General features: G+C 38.3%; 1 protein-coding gene across 1 annotated transcript; it reads left to right on the top strand.

Moving 5' to 3' along the window:
- Positions 1 to 325: 325 nt before the first annotated feature.
- On the top strand, positions 326 to 24,960 carry LOC575976 (monocarboxylate transporter 9). The gene is made up of 6 exons (XM_776333.5): positions 326 to 787; positions 15,552 to 15,848; positions 16,344 to 17,176; positions 17,687 to 17,912; positions 18,465 to 18,608; positions 21,040 to 24,960. The coding sequence occupies exons 1-6, from the start codon at positions 640 to 642 to the stop codon at positions 21,342 to 21,344; spliced, it is 1,953 nt and encodes a 650-aa protein (XP_781426.4). The 5' UTR covers positions 326 to 639; the 3' UTR covers positions 21,345 to 24,960.
- The last annotated feature ends 284 nt before the right edge of the window (positions 24,961 to 25,244 follow it).

Raw genomic sequence — 25,244 nt, 5'->3', positions numbered from 1 at the left:
TTTTTGTCGTGTGCGTGCACTGCAGCTAGGTATGGTTTACCATTGCATGGTTGCCCGCACATTTCCCACTGTTATCGAAAAACACTTTAAGCAGCTTAAACTACGTCGAGAAAAACGTCAACAAACCTGGCCGTGAACAGTTTCTTCGCATTTTCAGCTTGACATAAACCCTTAGCGACAAGGGAAAGAAGCCCTTTAATTTTAGGCAGCCTGGATCGCTCGTGTGCTTGCGAGCCTGTGATTGGCTGGATGAGCGCGCGTGACCCCAAACGTCATAATAACCCTGATTAGTTATGCGCGATTGTGCCCGTGCTTGTAGGCGTTGACAATAGTCGAAACAGCTGATGGGCCCCAGCTGATCGTTCAGTATTGCGATATACACACACAATCGTGCATGCAGCAGCGAAGTGCTGAACCAACCGTGAAGTTCGGCGCTCGCTCGCCATCAACAACCTACCTTTTCTTTGTTGCACCAGTAGAAATATTGATGTCTGGATTTTATATCTAAACGTCTTCTCATTTTACCGAGCAGAACCCAAACCTATGAGATCTCTTTGTGGAATAAGTGCCGATGTTTTCTAAGAGTTATAGCAGTTGATTAATCATTTTTGTCGCGGACGAGCAACAAATCAAGTCAAAATGTGTTGCTTTTTCAAGAATTCGTGGGGCTGGTTGGTGACTTTTGCAACCTTCCTCCTCATAATGCCCGTTACGGGTATCCTGAGCAGTTTTGGAGTCATCTTTGTGAAATTACAGCTCGAATATGATATATCCGATTTTGCATTAGGTAAGTGATATTAGAGACCAGTCGCCACATCTTATTATTTTATGTTTATAACTGTATATTGCATTGGCAATATTTAGGCTATAGATTCTAGACTTATTTTAATAGCTCTATATACATGATATAGTCATGCCATGATAAACACAATGTATAGTACTGGTTTTGAATGACGGCACAAGTAGGAAAACATAACATCTCCGCAGCAATGGCTATTTATCATGTCGTTGAATTTTCTTTTGTAAACCTGCATTGATCTTGACACGCTCTATTCGTTGTCGCAATATTCGCGATTTCATCATCTCTGAGTGAGGGCTAGCACACAGGTTATGCATGGTGCACAATACCACTGTGCGCATGTGCTGCAGCGAGGCCGAGCATTTCAATACGAAATGAAAACCGACTGCATCCCGCAGGGCATGATATTATTACATTGTCAATTTATTATTCACGAGATGATTTTACCTGGATGAATCGGACATAATGACAATCAGACAGCTTTGGGATATACTTTTATAATGATATGTATGGGTATGGTTCTGATGGTGATTGTTGTGGTGGTGGTGGGGGTGATGGAGATGATTTTGATGAAGATGATGAGAAGGAAGATGAAGATTGTTAATGATGGCGATGTTGATGATGATGATGATGGTCAGGTGGGGGTGGTGGTGGTGGTGGTGGTGGTAGATGGATAGTTGTGGTAACGACGACGATGATGATAGTGGTAGGTATGGTAGAGATGGAGAGAGATAATGGATGAGGCAGATGGGAGGAGAAGCAATGTGATCACCGTCTTGTTGTTTGGTCATGTCTGATTCTAGGTGATGGACTTGAAATGGGCAAACCACAAATAAAGGGCCTAAATATTGTGCATTAAAAGTCAAAACCTCACCGGGTTACAACACGATATTATTTCTAACTATACATTCAGTACATTGAGAATGCTAAGAGGCATTATCTTTATTTCTTTTCATCCATTTTGATGTTCAAGGTCAAATCTCCCGTCAGTCTGACATTATGTTTTTAAAGTGCACGAGACGTTGAAACCAAGCAAACGCATTATCAAACGATGTCTCGAATATATTATTGCAGTCAGGTCCTGAACTTAATAATTGCTGCTGTTTGTATATTCAAGTGCCACGCGGAGAATCTATTCAAACGAAACATTTTCAATTTCACTGATTTGAAACAAACTTTATAAAATGATTACTTTCATTTTGTGACAGACTCTGTGATGACTACTCGTTCTTCAGACTTCAAACCGTTAATCCCGGCACCTTCTATACCCCTATTTATAGTGAAAACAAACACAATTTCGTAGATTATGACTTTTGCTAATCCGACAGACAAATATTCGCCAATCCTTATCTCACAATCATCGTCACGTGAAGATTATCACTGCCCTTAAACGAGACACAGTGGATTAAGATTCCAGGGGGCAATCCACTTTGATAAGACAAACCCCTTTGATGGACATGACGTTTTACAGGATCCATTATGCTCATATATGCTAGTATTAAATAAAATCAAATTTCACAGCCATATTCAACCAATGTGAATTACATGAACACCTGTCGCCTTCGCGGAAGACCGCAAATCGATTGGTGGAATTAAATTTAACAAAAAACACACCTTACACCACAGGAAGTGGTATTTCCAAGATTTGCGCAAATATGGCTTCGAATAACATCGTTACTTGTTGGAAATTCAACAAAAGAATGTTAAACTTGTATCTCTGTAAGTGCCTTATGACACAATCATAACTAAGAGACAATATAATGAAATTTGATATTTATTATTTAGGCCATAAGATGACAAAATGTGTAATGCCTTTTAATTTGTTTTGGCAATCATCTGTTTAATTAATGAAATGAACAAGGCAGAATACCACTAACTCAGAAATGTACTGAAATTCTTTACAATAAACGCGATATTCCTTTTGTTCCCAACTATCAAGTGCATCAATACTATTTTTTAACACGTTTATAGATTGTTAGTTCCCTATCGAGGATTTAGTTGGCTTTTTAAATGACGTTTTGCAAGTTTGCTTCATCTTTCACTCCGATTTTCTTACCCCAACCCCCCTCCACCCCTCCACGCCCTCCTTATCCCCTTTCATGTTCATCCAAGGAAAGCAACGGTCCTTTAACCATTGTCATTGGCTTCGATGAAAGCAATTATCCGCGTTGTTCAGATAGGCCTTTTGTTCCACACCTTTTAAAAAGAGTATATTGCCGCTTTACAGAGGCTATCCCAAAATAAAATCGCACGGGGGTAATACTATTCTTATGCACAAGAGAGCTCCTCATCATAAAAAGAAAGCCGTTGTGAATTATCCTAAAAGAAGTGGGTTTACTATTGTCAGGGGCGCGGTGCGATCTGACTGGCGACTCCGAGCTCAATTCCTAAAGCCAAAGATATTTTGCTTCTGACTGAATTGGTCCTGAAAAGTCAGATTGACATCATTACACCTATTGTACCTAGTGTATACTCTCTTCTATATACACCTACAAGTGTACCGTCTTTTTTATACAGCAGTGCAAACTCACTATTCACAGAATACAGTTGAATGAAAGCTTCAGAGTATTTTGAAAATAATAAGGACTTACCTGAAAGGTGTATTGTGCGGCAAAAGAAATTCCAGAAAGCTGTAAAGAATTAGTACTTTAAAGATTGACATTTTAAAGGGAAATCATAAGAAGAAAAAAAAAGTACCAAACGGCATAGCATAATTTACAAAATGTTGCACATTAAATTCTGAAAACTAATTATTCATTTATTTTTTTGTTTAAATTTTAAATTCGGGATTTAGCATTTAGAAATCAAACAAGGTATTAACGGACTAATCAAAGTCTAAATGCAATTTTTTTAATATGAAAAGGTGTCTTGTTTCTGAGTCGTTATACTTCATTCCTTATCCATGTATTGTGCCAGTATTACTTTACCCTGTAAAATAGATTTGATAATAATTATACAGGTATCGAAATGCGTTCCTGCAATTCCATCACGCATTTTTACTTCATTAATCTAACCAATATAGTAGAAAAATATCAAAATTCAACTTGGGTCAATAGAGCAAAATTGTATTGGGATCGCTAACCGGTAATAGAGGTGCTAAATTAGCCACCGCAAAGAGATAAGGTTTTACGAAAGTTGCGAAATTTCTACTTTATCATGTGACATCCGTATCATCATTCTGACCAAAGTAGATAAGGCTAGGTTGAGCAATATGTACTTTGTCGAAAAGAAAAATTCATCACACAGGCAACATTCACTCTAAACTTTTGTCAAAGTTAAACCAAGAAAAGAACCTTTGCAACCTTTGCAAAAAATATATATTAGTATGGCACATTAAGAAATATAATGACTAAAATAATAAACAGTTTGAAGCAAATGGAATTCTAAATACTTTATAGCTTTTAAGTAGGCATATTCATTCATATTAATTATAGGGTCTGCGAAGTTCCTTTACGTAATATATTACAAAAAACAATAATTACGCAAACAATATAAAAGACGTCCCTTTTGGAACGTGCCTAGACATTTTAATGTGATCTTTCTTCCTTTCTGCAGAGTCATCTTACTTTAACTAGGGTAAATCATTTATAAACATGTTATGATACTGGTATTGTCTTGTAACCTTACTCTCTTTCAACCGTCATTGTCCGATTAAAATGAGGTTAGGCTACTATTCAGACAGAAGGATTTCCCACTCCCTCAATGATCTCATGATTCTTGCGAAACGATTGTATTTCGTTAAAGATATAGGGTTAGCGTTATAGTAGGATTGTGGTATGGTTTTAGGTTTTAGCCAAGGGTTAGGGTTACATAATGTAGGTATAGTATTGAGTCCAGTGTTTAAGTTAGGAATTCGGCTCGGGATCATTACCATTAGAAAATATGTCGTATAAGTATATATTACACGCAGTACAAAAGGAGTCATTACAAATACATGAAGACAAATTAAATATAGATAAATAAAGACATATGTATTTTTTTTTAAATTCATCAAAATAAGAAGAAGATGCATCAAGAACGGGGATTTTGAACTACTCTTTGAAGCCAGACTACTATGGAGTTGTGAGTGAAATGCTCAGGGAAATGGGTTGAGATCCGATTACTTTCATTTTCTTCGTCGATTGTTGTATACGGAACAAACAGGAAGGCCTATATATTACCACCTTTCCTTATACCCTCATCCATTCATGTCTCTTATGACGGTAACTTAAACCGAATTACACTTGTGTACTAAAGTCCACACCGTCTTGCTTTCGAAAAGTTTGAAATCAAACCCATTATTTGTTGGATCAATTTATTCCGCTTTGGGGCCGTCTTACTTAATTCGTTTTTTCTATATCGTAGTCCGAGCTCCGAAATAAAAGATTCAAGGGAGATCTCCCTCGAAAATTCGAACCCATAATACATTTAGTTAGTTGCATGTGAGACACACGCATATGCTGTTTATCGAATATTTCTTTCACGTGCTCTAAGATTGTTTAATACCACGAAAATACGTTCCTCCTCCATTGTTCCGACTCGTTAATGACTGTCATTAGCCCGTAGAGAGGGGGTAGAATAAATGGTCCAAAGTATAAGAACACCCGAGGAGATTGCCTATTTGTTCACAGGCAATCAATTTTCCATCTTTCTATTGTACTTATTGTATCCGAAAAATGAGGTTATCGAATTCTTATCTATAATGGGTAACATTTCCAGATAAGTCATCATCTTATTCTTAAACAAACTTGTACACGTGATCAGATGAGAAACAATGGGAAGAAAGAAAATGTATAGGCTCTGCTTAGATAAAGATCATTGTTACACGATGTAAGTGTTTATAAATGGCTCCTTGATTGCTGCGATTGTGTTAGGATATTTATTCTATAATATTTACTTTCATCCATGTATTCATCAATCCATTCATTCATTCAATCTGTCATTCATTCATCAATCCTTTAATGTTTTCATCAATTCATTCATTTATTTATCCATTCATTTTATTCATCCATTCATTCATTTATTCATTCATTTATTCATTCATTCAATCTTTCATTCACCTCTTCATTCATTTCATTTATTCATCCATTCATTCATGTATTCATCCATTCATTCATTTATTCATTGATTTATTCATTCATTCAATTATTCATCCATTCATTCATTTATTCATTCATTCATTCAATCTTTCATTCACCTCTTCATTCATTCATTTATTCGTCCATTCATTATTTATTCATCCATAATTCATCCATTCAATCATTCATCCATTCATTCATTCAAAAGAAGACATTGTGTTTCATATTTTCGAACCCATTTTCTTCTCCCTCCGCACTATTTTAGGCGACGGTTGATTTCTCCTGTCGTTTAATAACAAGGCAATGAAAATTGATGTTATCAATATCAGTTTTAGGGTATAAAATCGGGCATATTTTGAGCGGACTATTTTTTATTTTTTGACTTTTGAAACCCTACTTTCCATTTCGTATGAAACTGATCATCTATACGGTGTCAAAGTTCAATGTAAGATCTATTTTCGGATTTACGACCCGACCTAGACCCTAGAGAGACGATATTTTCATCATGTGACCGAGTGAAATTAGACACTTTGGGTTTATCCCATTCTTCAAGCTTCACATTATCTTTTTTAAACGTTCATTGCTGGATTTATGCCCTTCAAAACATGTCAAATTTACATGTAGCTTTTGAAAACACTTTGTGACCTGTGCGCCCACGGGGTCAAGAATCATGTTTCGATATTATAATAAGGCGTGTATGGATTCCATATCACGTACAGTCGCGTTGTACATATTGCAAATATCTAACTCGGGTAATTCTAAATCTTGCTGAGAAAATGTACTTTGTTTTGTTTTATATTAAAATAATTTGTATGAAGTAATAATTAACCGTGGTCTATATACGGTCATGAATGCGCTGTTGAAGAAGGACGGGCCTTTCATTGTTACCCTGTTTTAACTTTTAAGCCACCCAAATAATAATTGTGCATAATATTTCATTCTTATATCGTGAACAAATTTATCACGTCTTCTCCTCTGGTTCTATTTCCCTTCAAACTAATGACTAATAACACTGTTTATTTTAGTCAAGTAGTTCACAGTACATGTAAGTATGTAACTGCGGTCATTCACAGACAATCATACATCAAGAAAAGCAACTTTCAAAGTAAAACTTTACAATATGCTCAAGTTTACTTGAACTTTTGAAATTCGAAAAAGAAGGGAGCAACATGAATGAATTTGCGATTTCGACAAACTATCGAAAGGTGATTGTACTATTTCAATTGATAACTAACTAAAATAATTACCAATACAGTGATAGGAAGTTAACGGAAATTGTACTATCTGGAATTTACTATTACTCGAACTGGGGACGCTATCAGTGTGGGTGTGCGTGTGGGTGTGTCTTGTTACATCATAAATTGACTACGGAGTTCACGGTTAGACTGATAACCAAATCTGGATTCGATCCTTGTGATAATGTGCCATATGCTCTTTCAAAAATGGCTATCAGACTGAAAAATGTCACTGAATTAGCATTCTGTATTATAATGGAGTTTGTTCACTGGCAGCTTTTAAACTTCACCAACACCTGTCAAAATAGACGACCCAGTTTCCTCTCTTTTTGGTGGTTTTCCTGTCCTTCAACTCCAGTCTGAATGGGCCTGTGGAAGTGATTGTTTAAAAGAGAAAACAGTCATTAAAAAACAGTGTTGATTGGTCCATCTTCTTTGTAGAATTATGACATCATTGGAGTAGCTCCAATTTCAGAATACAATCAACATTGAATGAATATTTTATGTTTGGTATATACCGCTTTGGCTTGCAATGGCTGATGAGTGCCTCCTCGTCACGATTATTTCTCTCTTCCTTTTTATCTGTAAGACTTTAGTCATCGACGTTTCTCAATATCAGAGTATAGACTAGATTTAGTTTTTAGTAATCACTTTATATGAGAAATGGGAAACGAAATATTACTTTGTATGATAAATATGAGGAAACTAATTTATCTTTGCAAGTCTGCCTGAGCCTGAGGTTTGTAAAACCTATATGCTAAAACTGGAAGTGGAACATGCAGCGAATCTTCGCATGTGTCGTAGAGCCAACAAGAGCCTTGTCACGATGGCCAAGTTCCTCAAAGTTCTATTCTTTAATTGAGTCCAGGAAATGCAAAGATAATTAGTAATTAGCCGATTAGAGTTTACAGCATGACAAATGCAATATTATCCGGCTAATGTGTAAATGTGTCAGTCCACCTGTTGCCATTTTGGGCTCTTCCGCGAGCAAAGTGCAAATGACCTGCTAGATATTTTCCTAGCCGCCATAGTGCACCATTACACATGTTCTCTTTGATTCGAAAAACAAATAGGTGTGTTTCTTCCAGGAACTTTCAAATCGTTCTCTTATGGATGCAAACTGTCCTAGCTGTAAACAGGGAGGTGACTCCTTGATGTAAACGACATCATAAAGGATTTTATGATGTCGTTTACAGCCAGGACTGTTGGCATCCATAAGAGAATGATTTGGAAGTTCCTGGACCAAAACACACGTTTTTTTTAAAAATCTGAGAGAACATTTATAATTATATAACATTGAACAGAGGATCTTTTTTGTTTAAATACTTAAATTTTACATGCATTTTGAAAAAGCTAGGTGATGTCAAACGGTTTAAGTTGTACTTTGCTTTTGAATATTGGCATAGCACATAGAGTAGAGTTTAGTTTATCCTTTAGGTAGTGTATAATTATCTCAGTCTAGACTCTAAATTCCCTTTCGTCTTCCAATGTTGTCTCATTTCCCTATTTGACATAATAGCTGATTTGAGATTCACAGTTCCTTAGACCTCTCTATTTTCTCTCCATTGTTTCTTTTTCTCCCACTGTCCATGACCTTTTGAAATATAGACTATCACGATAAAAGGTTGTGGATATTGTCTGCTTTCCGTTTTCCGCACAAAAAATTTCAGTTCACCCCAATAAATTCGCTATGGTATACAGAGAGGGTTGAAAGTACCTTGACAAAAGTACAGAAAGGTTGAACCCAGTCATATCTGGTAAATTCAAGTACATAATACTTGCTCACAATAAAAATAAAATCGTGGAATGAAATCAGTAACGGATATTCATCACCATACATAGGATCGGAGACATCAATGGCATCAAGTTGTTGCATAATAGTCTGTTATTGACCTCGCTGTAAACAGATAAGCAAACTGAAACGATGAACATAGATATATATACTATTCATGTGGTATTCATGAGGTAAATCGTTCCAGTATCAACTATTGTAGATAATGAATTCATGTTTGTTTTGTACATGCGGCTGTACCATGCAATAATTGCAATTCATCGTATAGAGGGCACCAAGGTTACATTAAATGATACAGGTTCATCAAAGTTCCTTCCTCTGTTCACCCTCGAAGACCACAGGTGTCCGGTATGTTGCGAGAGGCTTCCTTGCATGATATTGTAAATTATGTGACATCTTTGACCGCTGCTAATTATGGATTAGTGCCTGGGAAGGGGGGGGGGGGGGTGCTAAAAGTTCGTGAGGCGGCCGAGGCCTCACCCTAGGTAGACCCCTCCCTTCATTCGTTAGTGCTCATTTTTACTCCGGTGACAATTTTTTCCAGGCTTTATATTTCGTCATGAGCATGGGGGTTAGGGTTGCTATGTGGGTATAAACTAAAGTTAGGTTTAGGGTTAAGCTACGATGCCTGGTCTAGGATTGAAGGCATGTGGCGTACTACCCATCGGTGGCCCACTTATGTATCCTGTACATTTTGTTGCAGCTAGGAATTGTAGGCAGCAAGAGGCTTGTATGATATTGCATTAATTGCATTTGAAGAGTGGCTCGCTCGACCATTTGGGATTACTACTTAGGAAGGAAATGAAAATCAAAATACGACATGGCCCCAACCCTACGGCCCCACCCTTGTCTGTACGTGTCATTCCATTGTTGATATTCAGCACCGTGGAACGCCTGTCGCATCTTCGGGTGGTCTCAAAGTCATCTTCAGAATCACAAAGAAAGTACGGTCGAAAACAACAATGGCTTCCTTTAGCTCTATAAACAATAGCATGTTCAAGTATAGCCTTCCATAGCCTTAAGCAGAAGGGACATGACTGAGGGTCATATCAAGTCGATCCATGGGCATTGACACGGACAATGACCTTCGTTCAAGCCAGCCAGGTCCCAACTAAACTATTAGATATGACACGATAACATACTAGTATAGGTACTTCTTGTTATAATTATGACGTAACTCCATCCAAAGTATCACTGGAAATGTACATGACAAAAAACACCAAACAAACAAGCAAACACAAAGTGGTTTCTTTAAAAGAATTATGCGGGTATATGTTTGCATTTTCACTACAGTGCTTTTCGATGCACACAGGGTAAAGAAAGAAATACCAAGCCAAGGAAGGTCGACACACTTTCATGTTTCAGTTGTAAAAAGGGAGAAATAGCTAGGTAGGTCATTCCTGGATTTTGGGGTTTTAATATAGTTAATTATCGCTATGGCAATTTTGGGAGTTTAGACTGGGGATTCAAACGTCGAACGGAACAGAATGAGACAATAGCTGAGAAGCAAATTTGTGAATCTCATGCTGATAATGTTTTCATGACATGAACATGCATGGTCATCATATTTGCATGTGAATGTTGGCCTACCGCTGTGCATTACTGTGCATGACGCCAACAGGTAGACAGGAATGGAGTCCAGGGGGAGGGGGGGGGGGGGGGACAAAAGGCAAGTGCACCCAACAAAATATTCAACCCTGCAATAATGGAGAACTAAATTGTATTTTGAAATATTTTAGATCTAGGTAAGGCTAACTCCGATCATCATTCTCGCTTACCAAATATAAGGTTTACATATTGGTTAAGCTTAAAAATAATGTAGTTATTAACAGCCTTTTTGCGTCCAAATTGTCTGATCATTTCCTTTTTTTGTGCAAACGCTTTCTTTCCTGCAGTGTAATGTGACTCTTAAATTTATGAAAGGTTTAAATTAATATTGGTCTTTCGTGCTAATTAGTAATTACTCTCGACCCTACTTCTTTTTTTTTCTTCTTCACACTCATTGTCTCACCTGTAATGCCTATAGACCTGTTTCCTTATGGTGTTAAGTTCTAGGCTTATTGTTCTAAAAGAGATTTCCTTCCTGCATTACAAAAATGATAACTAGAATGATTACTACAGGATGTGAGCTGAGCCAGTTGCAAACCTACATCCCTCAGGCTCAATGCAGGTAGCCTGTATAAAATTGTAGCTCTAGCTTACAAAATAAGTGCATATGATAAGTACGCCGATCAGGGAGGTGGGATCGAGGACACAATGGTGTAAATATAAATATAACTCCTTGGTGCATACTGTCTGCTATCGTTTTGCTCAGCTGTATGTTATTAACGAGGTGTAGGCTCATATAATAATTTATAGCAATCATATTTTAAAACCCCCTGCTTTTCTTGTTCGACATGGAGCGTGGAATGTATGGGACTTAACCTAATTTCAGCTTGCCGACTGCTCTGACAATGACTTTGAGAGTTTTGTTTTTCTGTAAAACTGAAAGCGTTTGTATTTCATATCTGTGTGTGTATCAATTTCTTCAGAACGTTCCATTGTCACTTTAATTTCTTTCATGCATATTTTGCATGGAGCAGCGTACAACCTGCCAAGTTGTTCTGAAGGTGACTTTGAGACGAACCCGTGTAAGTGCTCGTTTGGCATGTAATGAATTACGATCAGCTGTGTGTGTGTATGTTTGCGCTGTGGCTTATCATCATTGAATGGGCTCTCAGATCCCTCAGCGTTCAGTCATAATTTACGAAGAGGAAATAACAACAACCTGATAGAAAATAGAAATCCCATGTTCGAGTTCATGTACAAGACAGAACGACTCAATCCACTAACGACATTTCCTGTTTATTACATTGCGTTACCGAGCAGGGGCTCGATTGGAGGGGATGGGGGTGTTTATATATGTGGTATGATTGAGACATGAAAAGTATGATGAAAACATTATAGAGACATGCATACATATGAACAAATGAGGGATGGAGAAGAGAGGGAGAGAATGAAAGAAACAGATAGATTGTGAAAAAGACAAAGACGTAGGGGAATCGGGCATAGGTAAGGGGGCGAGGAGTACGCAGTAAGAGAGAAAATAATGGGGAGAAAAGAAAGAGAGAGATAGAGAGAGAGAGGGGAGAAGATAATTGTGGAGGGAGAAAGAGGGGGTAGATTGATAGAGAGAGAGACAGAGAGACAGATAGAATGAAAGGGAGCAGGTCCATGGTGTAAGAGAGGGCGGTAGAGAGAGAGAGAGGGAAAGGGGGGGGGGGCATAGATAGAGAGAGAACTGACAGGTATACATACTGAATGGGAACTATATGGTGGCCCTGAAGGGACATCGCGAATAGACTAAATCGTGAAAAATATGCGATAAAATTCACGATATCGTCAATTTTATCGCATATTTTTCACGAAGAAATTCACGAAATTGACGATATCGTGAACTTTATCGTGAACTTTTCACGATGAAATTGACGATATCGTGAATTTTATCGCGAAAAGTTCACGATATAAAGTTCACGATATCGTCAATTTTATCGTGTACTCTATCGTGTACTCTATCGTGTACTCTATCGTGTACTCTCCTGACGGGCGCTTCGTAAACAAAACCAGCCCTAGCTGGGGGAGACAGAGAGAAGGAAAAAAGGGAAAGGGAAAGAGAAGATAAAAGGAAAGAAAGAATAATAAGAAGAAAAGAGGGAAACGGGGGGGGGGGCGAAGGGCTCTTGCCTCCTCCTCACTCCCCCCCCCTCCCCGCCAAAAAATAAATCAGAGAGAGAGCGAGAGAAGGGAAAGGGAAAGGGAAAGAGAAGATAAAAGGAAAGAAAGAAGAGGAAGAAGAAGAAAAGAGGAAAACGGGGGAAGGGCGAAGGACTCTTGCCCGGCCCCCTCCCCCCGCCAAAAAATAAATCAGAGAGAGAGAGAGAAGGGAAAGGGAAAGGGAAGGAGAAGATAAAAGGAAAGAAAGAAGAGGAAGAAGAAGAAAAGAGGGAAACGGGGGCAAAGGGCTTTTACCTCGTCCCCCCGCCCCCCGCCAAAAAATAAATAAGAGAGAGAGAGAGAGAAGGAAAGGGAAAGAGAAGAAAGAAAGAGAAAAACGAAAAAGAGGGAGAATAGGAAAGAAAGGAAAAGAAAGAAAAGAAAGGAGGCAAGAGCCCTTCGCCCCTGTTTCCCTCTTTTCTTATTCTTTTTCCTCTTTTTTCTTTCCTTTTATATTTTCTTTCCCTCTCCCTTCTCTTTCCCTTTATGGCGGGAGGGGGGAGGGGGAGGTAAGAGCCTTTCGCCCTCCCCCCGTTTCCCTCTTTCCGTCTTCTTCTTCTTTCTTTCCTTTTATATTTTCTTTCCCTTTCCCTTTCCCTTCTCTCTCTATCTCTCTCTCTCTCTCCTATTTATTTGTTGGCGCGGGAGGGGGGGAGGAGGCAAGAGCCCCTCTTTTCTTCTTATTCTTCTTCCTTTCCTTTTTTATTCTCTTTCCCTTTCCCTTCTCTCTCACTCTCTCTTATTTATTTTTTGGGCGGGGGGATGCAAGAGCCCTTCGCCCCCGTTTCCCTCTTTTCTTCTTCTTCTTCCTCTTCTTTCTTTCCTTTTATCTTCTCTTTCCCTTTCCCTTTCCCTTCTCTCTCTATCTCTTTTTTTTTTTTTTTTGGCGGGGGGTGGGGAGGGAGGAGGAAAGAGCCCTTCGCCCTTCCCCCGTTTCCCTCTTTCCTTCTTATTCCTCTTCTTTCTTTCCTTTTATATTTTCTTTCCCTTTCCCTTCTCTCTCTTATTTATTTTTGGCGGGGGGGGGGGGAGGAGGCAAGAGCCCTTCGCCCTTCCCCTGTTTCCCTCTTATTCCTCTTCTTTCTTTCCCTTTCCCTTCTCTCTCTCTCTCTCTCTCTTATTTATTTTTTTGGCGGGGGTGGGGAGGGAGGAGGCAAGAGCCCTTCGCCCTTCCCCCGTTTCCCTCTTTCCTTCTTATTCCTCTTCTTTCTTTCCCTTTCCCTTCTCTCTCTTATTTATTTTTGGCGGGGGGGGGGGGGAGAGGCAAGAGCCCTTCGCCCTTCCCCTGTTTCCCTCTTATTCCTCTTCTTTCTTTCCCTTTCCCTTCTCTCTCTCTCTCTCTCTCTCTCTTATTTATTTTTTTGGCGGGGGGGGGGGGGGGAGGTAAGAGCCTTTCGCCCTTCCCCCGTTTCCCTCTTTCCTTCTTCCTCTTCTTTCTTTCCTTTTATATTTTCTTTTCCTTTCCCTTTCCCTTCTCTCTCTCCTTATTTATTTTTTGGCGGGGGGGGGGGGGAGTGAGGAGGAGGCAAGAGCCCTTCGCCCCCCCCCGTTTCCCTCTTTTCTTCTTCTTATTCTTTCTTTCCTTTTATCTTCTCTTTCCCTTTCTCTTTTTTCCTTCTCTCTGTCTCCCCCAGCTAGGGCTGGTTTTGTTTACGAAGCGCCCGTCAGGAGAGTACACGATAGAGTACACGATAGAGTACACGATAAAATTGACGATATCGTGAACTTTATATCGTGAACTTTTCACGATAAAATTCACGATATCGTCAATTTCATCGTGAAAAGTTCACGATAAAGTTCACGATATCGTCAATTTCGTGAATTTCTTCGTGAAAAATATGCGATAAAATTGACGATATCGTGAATTTTATCGCATATTTTTCACGATTTAGTCTATTCGCGATGTCCCTTCAGGGCCACCATAGAACTACCATGACGCATATAAGTAGAATATTGCATTACAATTGCACAATATAGATAAGAAAGAAATGAGGTTAACGAGGTTTGCTTGAAGAGGAAGGAAACTCGGTAAGATAAAACTTGGTATTAAATGTGTGTAACAAATTAAAACAATAAGAAACGAGAATACAGGAAACGCCCTAAAGGATATCTTTTTGATCAACGCCCACTATCCTATCTTACCTGTAAACTCAGTTCGATGACTTTCTCTTTCGCTTTCTTTTTCTTGCATGGTAAATATTGTCCTGTTGCAAAAAGATGTTCATTTCGCATGCAGATAATACCCTAGCAATGATAAAGATACTGTACATAATAATTTTGAATACAACAGTTATCTATCGTAATGCTGATGATGTTGATGATGATGATGTTGATGATGATGATGATGTTGTTGATAATGTACTGCGTTATATTCATAGTTGCATTTCATCTGGTTGCCCTGATGAGGCGCTAGAGCATGCGATGAAGTTCTTTGTACCGATTACCCATTTACTGAGTCTGGGTCGAGTGTGGCTACTGGCTAATGTTGTTGAATGCCTTGTCAAAAAACATAAACGCCGTGGCGGGGATTCGAACCTCTAAACTTGTGATCCATAGTGCGTTAACATGCGCGCAAGAAATGACAGCCCTGTGAAATGTATTGTAGCAATGAAAGAAAGTATTATATCTGCGACACTCGAGGAATAGGCAAACCTAAGATTTTAAGGGGGATCGTACTTTCATTTTTTCGACAAGCAGGCAAGAGAAATAAAGAGAAAACATCAATTATGGTAATTAAATTTAATGATTTGAAACAAAATACTCATTAATTCTCTGATGAGCAGAAAGAAGATAAAAAGGGGGAACTAAAAGGGCCAGACCCTCGTGGTCCCGTCTGGTTCCGCCTTTGTGATAAATGATTTAAAGTCAAATAGCACGTTTCTCATATCTTATTTCTTTTTATTTTCCCATTACAGGATGGATAGGATCAGTGGCCTTCGGGATAATGTTCGCAGCATCGCCGATCTCGACCGGTCTCTTCAAGCGTTTCGGACATCGTAAAGTCGCCGTAGTTGGCGTCATCCTGTGCAGCGCAGGTCTCCTTCTGTCGGCTGCCGTACCTAACCCATACTACCTCTTCGTCACCTACAGTCTCCTCTTTGGTGTCGGCAGCAACTTCATTGACAACACATCACTCAACTTGGTCGGGACATACTTCCCAAGGAAGAACAGCGCCCGTGCCTCCTGTTTCGCCACACTCGGATGGAGTATAGGTCAGTATAAAATAATCATTCCCCTTTCCTCTCATCCCTTTAAATCAAATTAAGTATGTATTCCGTCGATTCCTGCAAAACTAGAAACTTTCCCTCTCGTTAAATTAATAGCGGCCGCTTTTGCGGCTAGACACTTAGTCGAGTGTAGATCTGGCAAAAAGTTTGAAGTAACTTTTTTGAATTGGTATGACAGCCTTCATTTTGAATCATATTAAACATGTCTAGATGTCCTTGAAATGAACAATTAATTTCTTTGCAAATAAATCGTGACGTCAGTCAGGCAAAGCAGGAAACGAAGTATCATGCAAAACTATAGATTCTACATCTGACGATACTTCAAAGTAAGATTAATTTAATGAGAATAACAGAAAAAAATGATTTTGTAATTTTAGTGGGAATGTGAAGTCAAAACTTGTTCCTAACTCGTCAAAAATTCACATACCATTAACTTGAACGAAAATACTCACTTTTCCACCCACTTTTGTGTTGTTACAGGTTCACTTACTTTGAATCCCGCTGTCGAGCTTCTGTGCGAGAAATTCGGCTGGCGTAAAACCTTCATCATCCTCGGCTGTTGCCTCTTAGTTCATGGGCTCCTCTGCGCTTGCCTCTTCAGGAAGAAGGTCGACTACGTTGAAATTGCAATCTCTGAAGAGGAAGACGCAGAAGACAAGGAAGAATACTACAATGATGACGAGATCAACACGGTCGACGACAATGTATTCAAATCACAGACCAATGGGTATATCCCAGTAAAAGGAAGCTTCCAACTTGGCGAACCCGTTCTCCTCAGCACGCAGTTGTCAACCATCGACGAATCCGCACTCAGTAACGAGAATATCAACCAAAATTGTCACACAGGCACGGCACCAGTAACGAGAAAGGAGAGCGTGACATTCGCGCCTTCAACTCAGCTACCGAACGATGGGGAAGAAGGGCTCCAGCGAAACGATAGCAACTTATCACAACTGTCAAGTAACGGATCAAGAAGCAGTGGGTCGAAGGGACGTCAGGGAAGCAGCAACTCAGGGAAGAATGATCAGAATGGAAGACGGGACGGCTCAATCACCAGGAAAGACAGCACAGGCAAGATGAGGAGAAACAGTTCCATGAACAGACGGGACAGCATTGTTAGTTTTATCAGAAGAGATAGCACATGGTCAAGGAAGGACAGTATAAGGATTCCTGTACCAGACAACACGCCAAAGCACACAACGAAACAGTATATCAAGGCTTTCTTGCACACCATGAAGGCGCCTGGTATCTTGTTATGGGGCTTGGCCAACATTCTTATGAACATGTCACTCATCTTTCCATTTGTTAATTTTGTAAGTATGAGAAGTATGTCTTTACCTCTACACTGTCCAAATAATTTGGTTGCATACAGACTGTCATGATTATCGTTATCTTGTCAAGAGCTTAAGAACTCCATTATTGGGGATATATTCTTTTGAAATACTGAATGATGTGTTTAAAAATCATAGTTCGGCATTTGTGTCTTTACGCAGGAATAAGGGATGGTTTTCAGGACTTGAGATGTAGCCACAACCAGAGGGTGTTACTGCATTGTTTATAATAATTGAATTGAAACGAGGTTTAAAACATCATGTATACTTCATAATTGAAAAGTCGAATGTGTGTTCCTTTTTGTAGAATATTATTGATGCACTGTTTCTAATAGGAAATCTACATGATACAGAACACCTGCAAAAATAAAATATCCGTTTGTAATTTTCCCTGGAGTGATGGATTTAAAATAAAAAAAATTTAAATAAAAAAAAAAAAAAAAAATCGAAAATTGAACGTATCCTTGAAAGTATTCTCTTTATTCTCTACAGATAAAATACATGGAAACGATAGGCATCCCATCAGCAAAGGGAGTCCATGTTTTAATGGTCTTCGGGTTGTCGGATATGATCGGCCGTGGTGGTTCGGCCATCTTCGGAGATTACATCCCTTTCCACACCGTGTATGTATACCCGATCTGCAACCTTATCATGGGTGCTGTGACGATGTGTCTTCTAGTCATTGACACCATACCTGGACTTTATGGCTACGCTATAGGTAAGTTCAGGCTGATGCAAGTTGCTCCAGTGACTGTTCCTCTGGGCTTTTTTCAAACACATACTAGGCCTGCATTCTACTAAAAATTAAACGACGCTGAGCTTAAGCTTAAATTCAATATTGAAGCCTGAACGAAAGTTCTTTGTTAAACATAATTTTGAACTCATCGGCGGGTTAAATTGTATTTGGAGAAAACAGACCATCGGGATGACCTGGGTTGGAATTGCGTTATACATGAGCTTTAGGGTTAGAGTTTGTTAAATGTTTATTATTGGGCCCTGTGTTGAAGTTCGGAATGTTTAATATCATGGGTTGTTGTATTTTTGTTTTAAATATTGTTGTCATTAAATTTATAGATTCGTGTAATACACTCTTGCTAACCCCCTTTCTTTATCTAAAATTGTCAATTGAAGATTTTATCTTAAAACATTAAAGAACTTCCTCCGTTGCTCTGCTGTTTTCCATTGCCGGTAATTATTGTCTGCCAAATTCCCAAAGCAATGATTTACCTCACTTTTAAAACTGTTTTGTATTCCTTCTTGTATCTCACAGTTGTGGGTACGCTGACGGGAGTTGTGAATAGCATGCTGCTCAAAGTATCAATGGATCTTTTTGGTCACAAGCTATTAGCAGAGGCATGGACATGGACTCTACTATCCGCTGGCATCGGTATTACATTCGGCCCTTCAATAGCAGGTTAGTAAACCCGTCACTCTGTACGAAGAAAGTTCTAATGATTTGTATTCTGTTATAATGCTGGTAATGAACATGCACCTTTTAGGAAATACCTCTGGTAGTTTTACCTGGCTTTGGTGATGAATTAGACCTTGAACACCATGGAAACACTCTTGTTCGATTCCGTGCAATTTGTCCGTTACGACTTTTGTCCACATTTAATAGGGAAATCATCGTCAGATGGCCATTGAATAACCACGAATCAATGGTCATATCAAGAGACTCTTTATTTCTGGATGAAATAAAATGAATACAAGTCAAATGTCGTAAGGGACACATTGCATGGAATCATCCACTTCAATCACAAACATTATGTACATATTCAAAGTGTTCTCATACTCTCACGCGCTTAACTGCAACTTGCGAGTTATTTTAAACTGCCATCGGTTGTTTCCAGAGTTTTCTGAGGGTTGTGCCTGGCTAACTAAGGGTCCAACGTCACATCAAACTCTGCAAAGTATGAGAAGTTATGTATGAGATCTTAGGATACCCACTATTCCTACAGAAGAAGTGTAAACACATTCCACTGTTCTCCTTAAAATTGGGAAATAGAAGAACATGTATAAACATTAAAATGGAGTGCACAGGGATGCATTTTGAAAATCCATATAAGGAAAAGAGGGGGAAATGGAAAATATAAGTTTGAAGTATATCTAGCATTGAGGTGATAAACTCGCTATCAGCCACGATTGATCTGTCACACCATTGTTATCAAGTGACCTTTGGTATCAAGTGACCTTTGGTACCATGTGACACACCTCCTTCTTATCAGACACACCTCCACCTTATTGTTTGCATTGGGTTTGGATCATAGCCAATGTGACGTCGAAACTAGGCTATCGTGACGAGACAAATATGCCACAGCAAGAATTGACATTTCCCTATAGCATTTGGTGTCGACATTCCATTTTTTTTTAAACAAAAGTTTCTGATTTAAATGTGGTTCGCTGCAGATCTACACTTTCAATTTCCTTGTAATGTTTATATTTTGCTTATCGTATCATCTTCCAACACATCAGTAATTCCTACTTTGATATCCTTCTGTAGAATTGTTTAACCTCGTGAGAAAGAGGGCTGTGGATTTGAACTTTCTTGCATACATTTTTGTTGAGGTTTTACAACGTAATTGCCGCTGAACCTCAATCTCTCTTTGTATAATGATCTTCAATATCTCATGCCGCATTTCCCATGGTTTCTGAACAAAATATATGATGGGACAGATCTATGCTACTTTGTTACCGTAACGTATGGGCCAGATGAAAAAAGATAGGTGGTCATTGCATTAAGATGATAGCTCTGTTAGAGCTTAGATCAGTCTTATTAAATCCAAAGGGAAATGACACCTATGATGTAATTCTACGTTTGAAACACACCTTATATGAGACACACAAAAGTGACCGAATTTATTAGACTTGCCCACTGATCAAGGCCGCCAAACTGCGAAATACCAGTTCTTTCCAACGTCATTAATTTCCTACTATAGTTCTTTTATCGCCCAATTCTGAGCAAGATTCTATTTTTGGCGCAGTGCATAAACTTTTCCTCTACCTTTGCTCCTGTCGTATCAGCACTTGAAGAACAATATCGGGTAATCAATTTCCAATCGGTATTGTTACAATAATTTACTGACAATGGTGGGTCCATGGTTCAACGCTGTCGGGGAATCCGAAGAACAGGTTTCGTCCCGAATTGATGATAGATTGTAACACGTGGTTTGTCATTTAACACGATATAGTTCCAAAGATTACCAGTATATGGGTCAAGAGCTATGATCATGATACCATAGTTAGAACACTCAACTGAGTAGTGTTCAAACAGAAATGTGGCGAACAAACATCTGTTTTCGCTTTGATGACACTTAGTGTAAACTGTCCTTGTCTGAATCAAATTCACGAAGGGTACTTTTTCAGTCACGTCGCCGAACACCTGAATAGCATAATAAGGCAAGTCCAAGGTCTTTTCGGTCACTTAATGTCCCATTTGTTAAGCCCATCGCACCCAATACGATTTTCCTGCGATCTTCGGATTTTTGCAATTACATACATAAATCGAAACAAACATCATCTTTCTGATGTAGGTTCTAAAAAATTATAAGAAAACTAACACCGGAATGGGCTTCAAATCGTAGACGATCGCACTTCCGAGCTTAAAATCAATTTAAATTTGAATTGTATTAATCATATGATTATTCAAATCATCGATCAATAAGATTATAGAAAATTGCATTTTCATATCAAATGCTATTGCAAATTTTCAGTATCAGATCGCAGTCAGGTCGTTTAGGGCGCGGTGTACCAACTAAATAAATTCTCACGTATCAATTTCCTTCTTAAAACTTGCGTATGTCTTCATTTTTTTTGAAAGTGCCCTTTTGTTTGTTTCGACATCTCAGGTGCATCATACGATTTAACGCAATCCTTCGATGTCGCCTTCTACATCGGCGGCGGTATCTACATCCTAGCAGCTGTCGTCACCCTCGCTATCCCCTTAGTCCAGAGGTGGAAAAAATGGGTACCAGAGAAGCAGAGCAAACCAGGACTCGACGCCCTGCCCGAAGATGCCATCCCCGAGAACTTGAGGCGTCTGTCCATTAAGCCATTGGAGGACTCGAAGGCGAAAGCGGAACTGCATAAACAGCAGACGGAAGAGCTTGAAAAGAGTGCGAAACGGCTGGAGGAGAGATTGACCGTTGTTTAGATGACTCCTTGACTGTGTTGTTTTTTAATACATCTGTGCGGGGAGAGCGAAATGAGCGCTCTGAGAAAAGAAACCTCACCCGATCGAAGCGCTTTCGCATATCTACCACCGTCTCTCTCGCTTCGTCTTTTCTTTATTCACGAACAACTCGCCAAAGTTTGTCGCAATATTTATGCTATCCTGTTGGTTGTATATATTGTATCATAGTGAGAGAAAGAAACGAAAACAAGCCAATCAAGAATAAGAGCAGTCTTGAATAATGCCTCATTTTCATGATGCCTTTTTATCGACATTTTTTCGTGGTATTTAATTAAGAGCACAAAAAAGGGGTTTTATTCAACCCCATGCTATCTGTAATTTTTTGGCAGATACAACAATGTGTGTGTGTAGAATTCCGTTGACATCTCAAATGCTTTTATAAAAGATGGGCCTTACAAATAAAATTGCGTCCGTCTCGGTATGGTTTTGTTCTAGAAGCAGATGTGGACTAAAATGGAGATGATCATGCAGTTGATTATTGTAATCAATATGTAATATATATTGTGTAGATTATATATAAGCAGCGAAAGTTATATTCTTCCTCGGCTATATTCAAACCAATGCTTAGGGATTATATTTAAATTGTAAATAAATTACAAATCAAAGAATATTGCTAATGTATAAACAAGCATGCAAGTGTCCGAAAGTGGATCATTTACAATGCTTATGCTTTATTATATTGATCTACGAAAGATAATTCTCAGTTTAAAATTTAGCTCCTTTTGAAAACGGATTGCAATTGTTTTTTTTAAACTAATTTTGCCTTACACATGATGCTCTGCAAATTTTGTCTTTATGTTTTCAGCTGTCACCATGAAACCTCATCATTGTAAAGCACAGGTCGCACAAAAATTGAGTGCTCATTGCGATTACCGTAATTAAGACGCAGTGATTAAGTTAAGCAGCAGCGCTCTCAGGAAATTCTCATGCAGATCAAGCGTCGGCCATAATCACCGGCACTGCGACTACTTGTGTTTCTCCAAAAGGACGCCGAATCAAGAAAACTCTTCTACAAGGTGTGAAAAAAGCGCATTGCGACCTAGACGATGCCGTTGCGTTTCATCAGATTTTCCTAAGACGCTGTAGGCATATGTAATGCCAGAACGCCAAAGTAATGGTCGGACCCTTCTGAAAGTCTTTAGCGACTGCATGGGCAGAAATGTGATGGAGTTATTTAAAGAAGTCATATCTTGAGTTTGCATGCTAGGCTTGTGCACTACTGTGCCTCGGGATTTATACATCACAAGGAAAATGATAAAATAGCAAATTTTTAAATCAAGATGTTAGTCCCTCCCTCCTTTTTTGTTCAGCAAGAATTTTTTTTGTCAAGCAAATGAAGTATAAACAAGGACTTCGTGATACTAGAAATAAAAGCAAAGTCTACCCCCCCCCCCCATCCAGTTTTTGGCCGAGAATATTTCATTTTTGCGCATTGTTCTGTGCATCGTTCATAGTTTTTTGTCCTGTCATGTAACTGTCACGGTGGATTTTTCTTCTCTTTTAAAATCTCGATTTGTGGTTGGACAAACACTGTGAATCAAGTGTTTCTTGTGTATAAACCTTCTGTGAGATATATACTTTAATCATCATTTCCAGTATTGTAGACATAATATTTAAATTTTCACTGTTTAGGCGCACACTATTATATATTGCACTTTCCCTCAAAGAAAAATCCACTCAATATAACAGATTATAGATAATACAAAGTCAATGTATGTAGTATTTATTGTGGTTTAGTTTTTATTATTCCGTTCAGTATCGTAGAAATGTCCTATTGATGTTAATAAGACTTGTGATTAGGATATTTTCATATATGTCTTGCCACTATTAGCAGATTACAATTTATATCATAATTCCCCAAAATTGTGATCGTTGAGCATACCATTTGATCAAAAAACCAAAATTTTCCATTCGTTCTCTGTTTTCGTTTTTTCTCTCTCTCTCATCTGATAGAAACTTGTGTCAACTCGAAGTTACTTTAATAAAACGTTAATTGAGCAAATTATTACTGTAATTATGAAAATTATATTAGGATTTCTTCCATTATTTCCCTGCGGGTCGTTATGCAGAATGTTCAGTATTTTCATACATTTTCGAAGTTTTTTTTAAAAAGCTGATAACGTCATATAGGCGCATTAACGGGAAAGGGCTCATTCAATATAAGAGATTTGAAGAAACCAACTGATGCATTTTTATGTAGAATTAAGCTAGATCTTCGAATGAAATTTTGTATGGAGTTGACGAGTATCCTACATCAACATGATTGTTTTCAATGAAAATATAGATGAACACAGGCCAGACTTTGTCATTGTGCTCTACTCTATTTCTGAATATAAGTACCCACTTTACTGTTGCATTATTTTCATATAAAAAAAATCAATTCACTAGTGTGGATGAAAACAAGGATACAATTAATGTTTATTACGTTCGTCACGGACTTGACCTTTCCGAAAATTAGCCTCCGGCGTTTTCAGATTATTTGAAATGTGAAGGCTTCTTCCATGTTACCTATAATTACACTACAAGTAATTATGTATATCTTTCTATCTGTCATGAGATACGGTAGAATACATGTTACATGATAAAATGCTGTTATGTCGAGCAACATTCAGGTTACCTTTTGTACCATTATATACAACACGTGCTTGAACTCTCATAAGCAAACATACCTCTCATGTTTATGTGTCACGTGTTGCAATGACGTCAATATCAAGTATACATGTGTATCGTGTGTATAGGGAGTTGTTTGAGTGATTGCCTATAAACATGTTAATAGTGGGCAAATCCTGTGATGATACCACCTTCTCTCTCTTCTCTCTCTCTCTCTCTCTCTCTCTCTCTTCCTCCCTCCCTCCCCTTCACTCCCTCCCCTCTTTCTCTTCTCTGTGATAAAGAGTTAAATTATTGTTCACATTTGTTCATCATTATTGTGAATTGCTTATCAAATATATTCAATACCTCAATACATAATAACTCACTAATATCATATAATAATAATTTTTATTTTTTCGTGGCAAGCGTTAGAAAAGTATTATATGTAACATGCAAAACATGGTATAGTATCAGTCAGTTTGTCTGAAGTTGTATGAACGGTATTACGTATTTCGTGCGTACAGCACATTGTATAGTATTCCGCTAGACAGGTTTCAAATTAACAATATTTGGCTTAAATATATACTTCGGGACGTCGTGTACAGTGGATAGGCTAGGCAATTTGTCCGTGTGTAGAAGCACGGTGATTGTAAAACAGTAATTATAATAATAGCCAGCGTTTCTTCATTATCACGTTATATAATATAATGTTGATTCATGTTGATTATGTACATGACATGAAATGTACATAATTATGTCTAGTGTTTAGCAATTTCCTGACAAAATAGTGCCTTGACTTGTGGCCGATCTGTTACTAGCTTATGTTCCGTATTGACTTGTTTACGGTAGATGACTATGACCGTACTATACTTGTTTTATTCTTGATATGTCGATATTATGTGAATACTCGTTTAAAAAACATCATAATTTACTTCTTTCATGAGAAAGAAAACTATAAAAATTAAAAAATCAAATTAAAAAAAAAGCGTGTTCGTGTCATATTTTGTTTCTTGCCTACTGGTTTTGGAACTTCCTTTTTTTTATATTCAATACCCCTGCGGAAAAAAGGTAAACCCATTTGTTGTGTCTTTGTGTACGTATCCCCTATTAAAAAAAGAAAGATATCTAGACATTTTGAAACAAAAATGCATTAACAATTTCCGTTTTAAAAAGGCTTTTTTATTTCAACATTTTCAAGTAAAAACATCAGTTCAAAAGAGACCTAAATTCGGAGCACAGTCCGGCATACAAATTGTAATAATTTGACAT

The sequence above is a fragment of the Strongylocentrotus purpuratus genome, unplaced genomic scaffold (assembly GCF_000002235.5).
Source record: "Strongylocentrotus purpuratus isolate Spur 01 unplaced genomic scaffold, Spur_5.0 spur5_scaffold_5, whole genome shotgun sequence".
Classification (NCBI taxonomy): Eukaryota; Metazoa; Echinodermata; class Echinoidea; order Camarodonta; family Strongylocentrotidae; genus Strongylocentrotus; species Strongylocentrotus purpuratus.
This window is presented reverse-complemented; position numbering and strand designations above follow the sequence as displayed.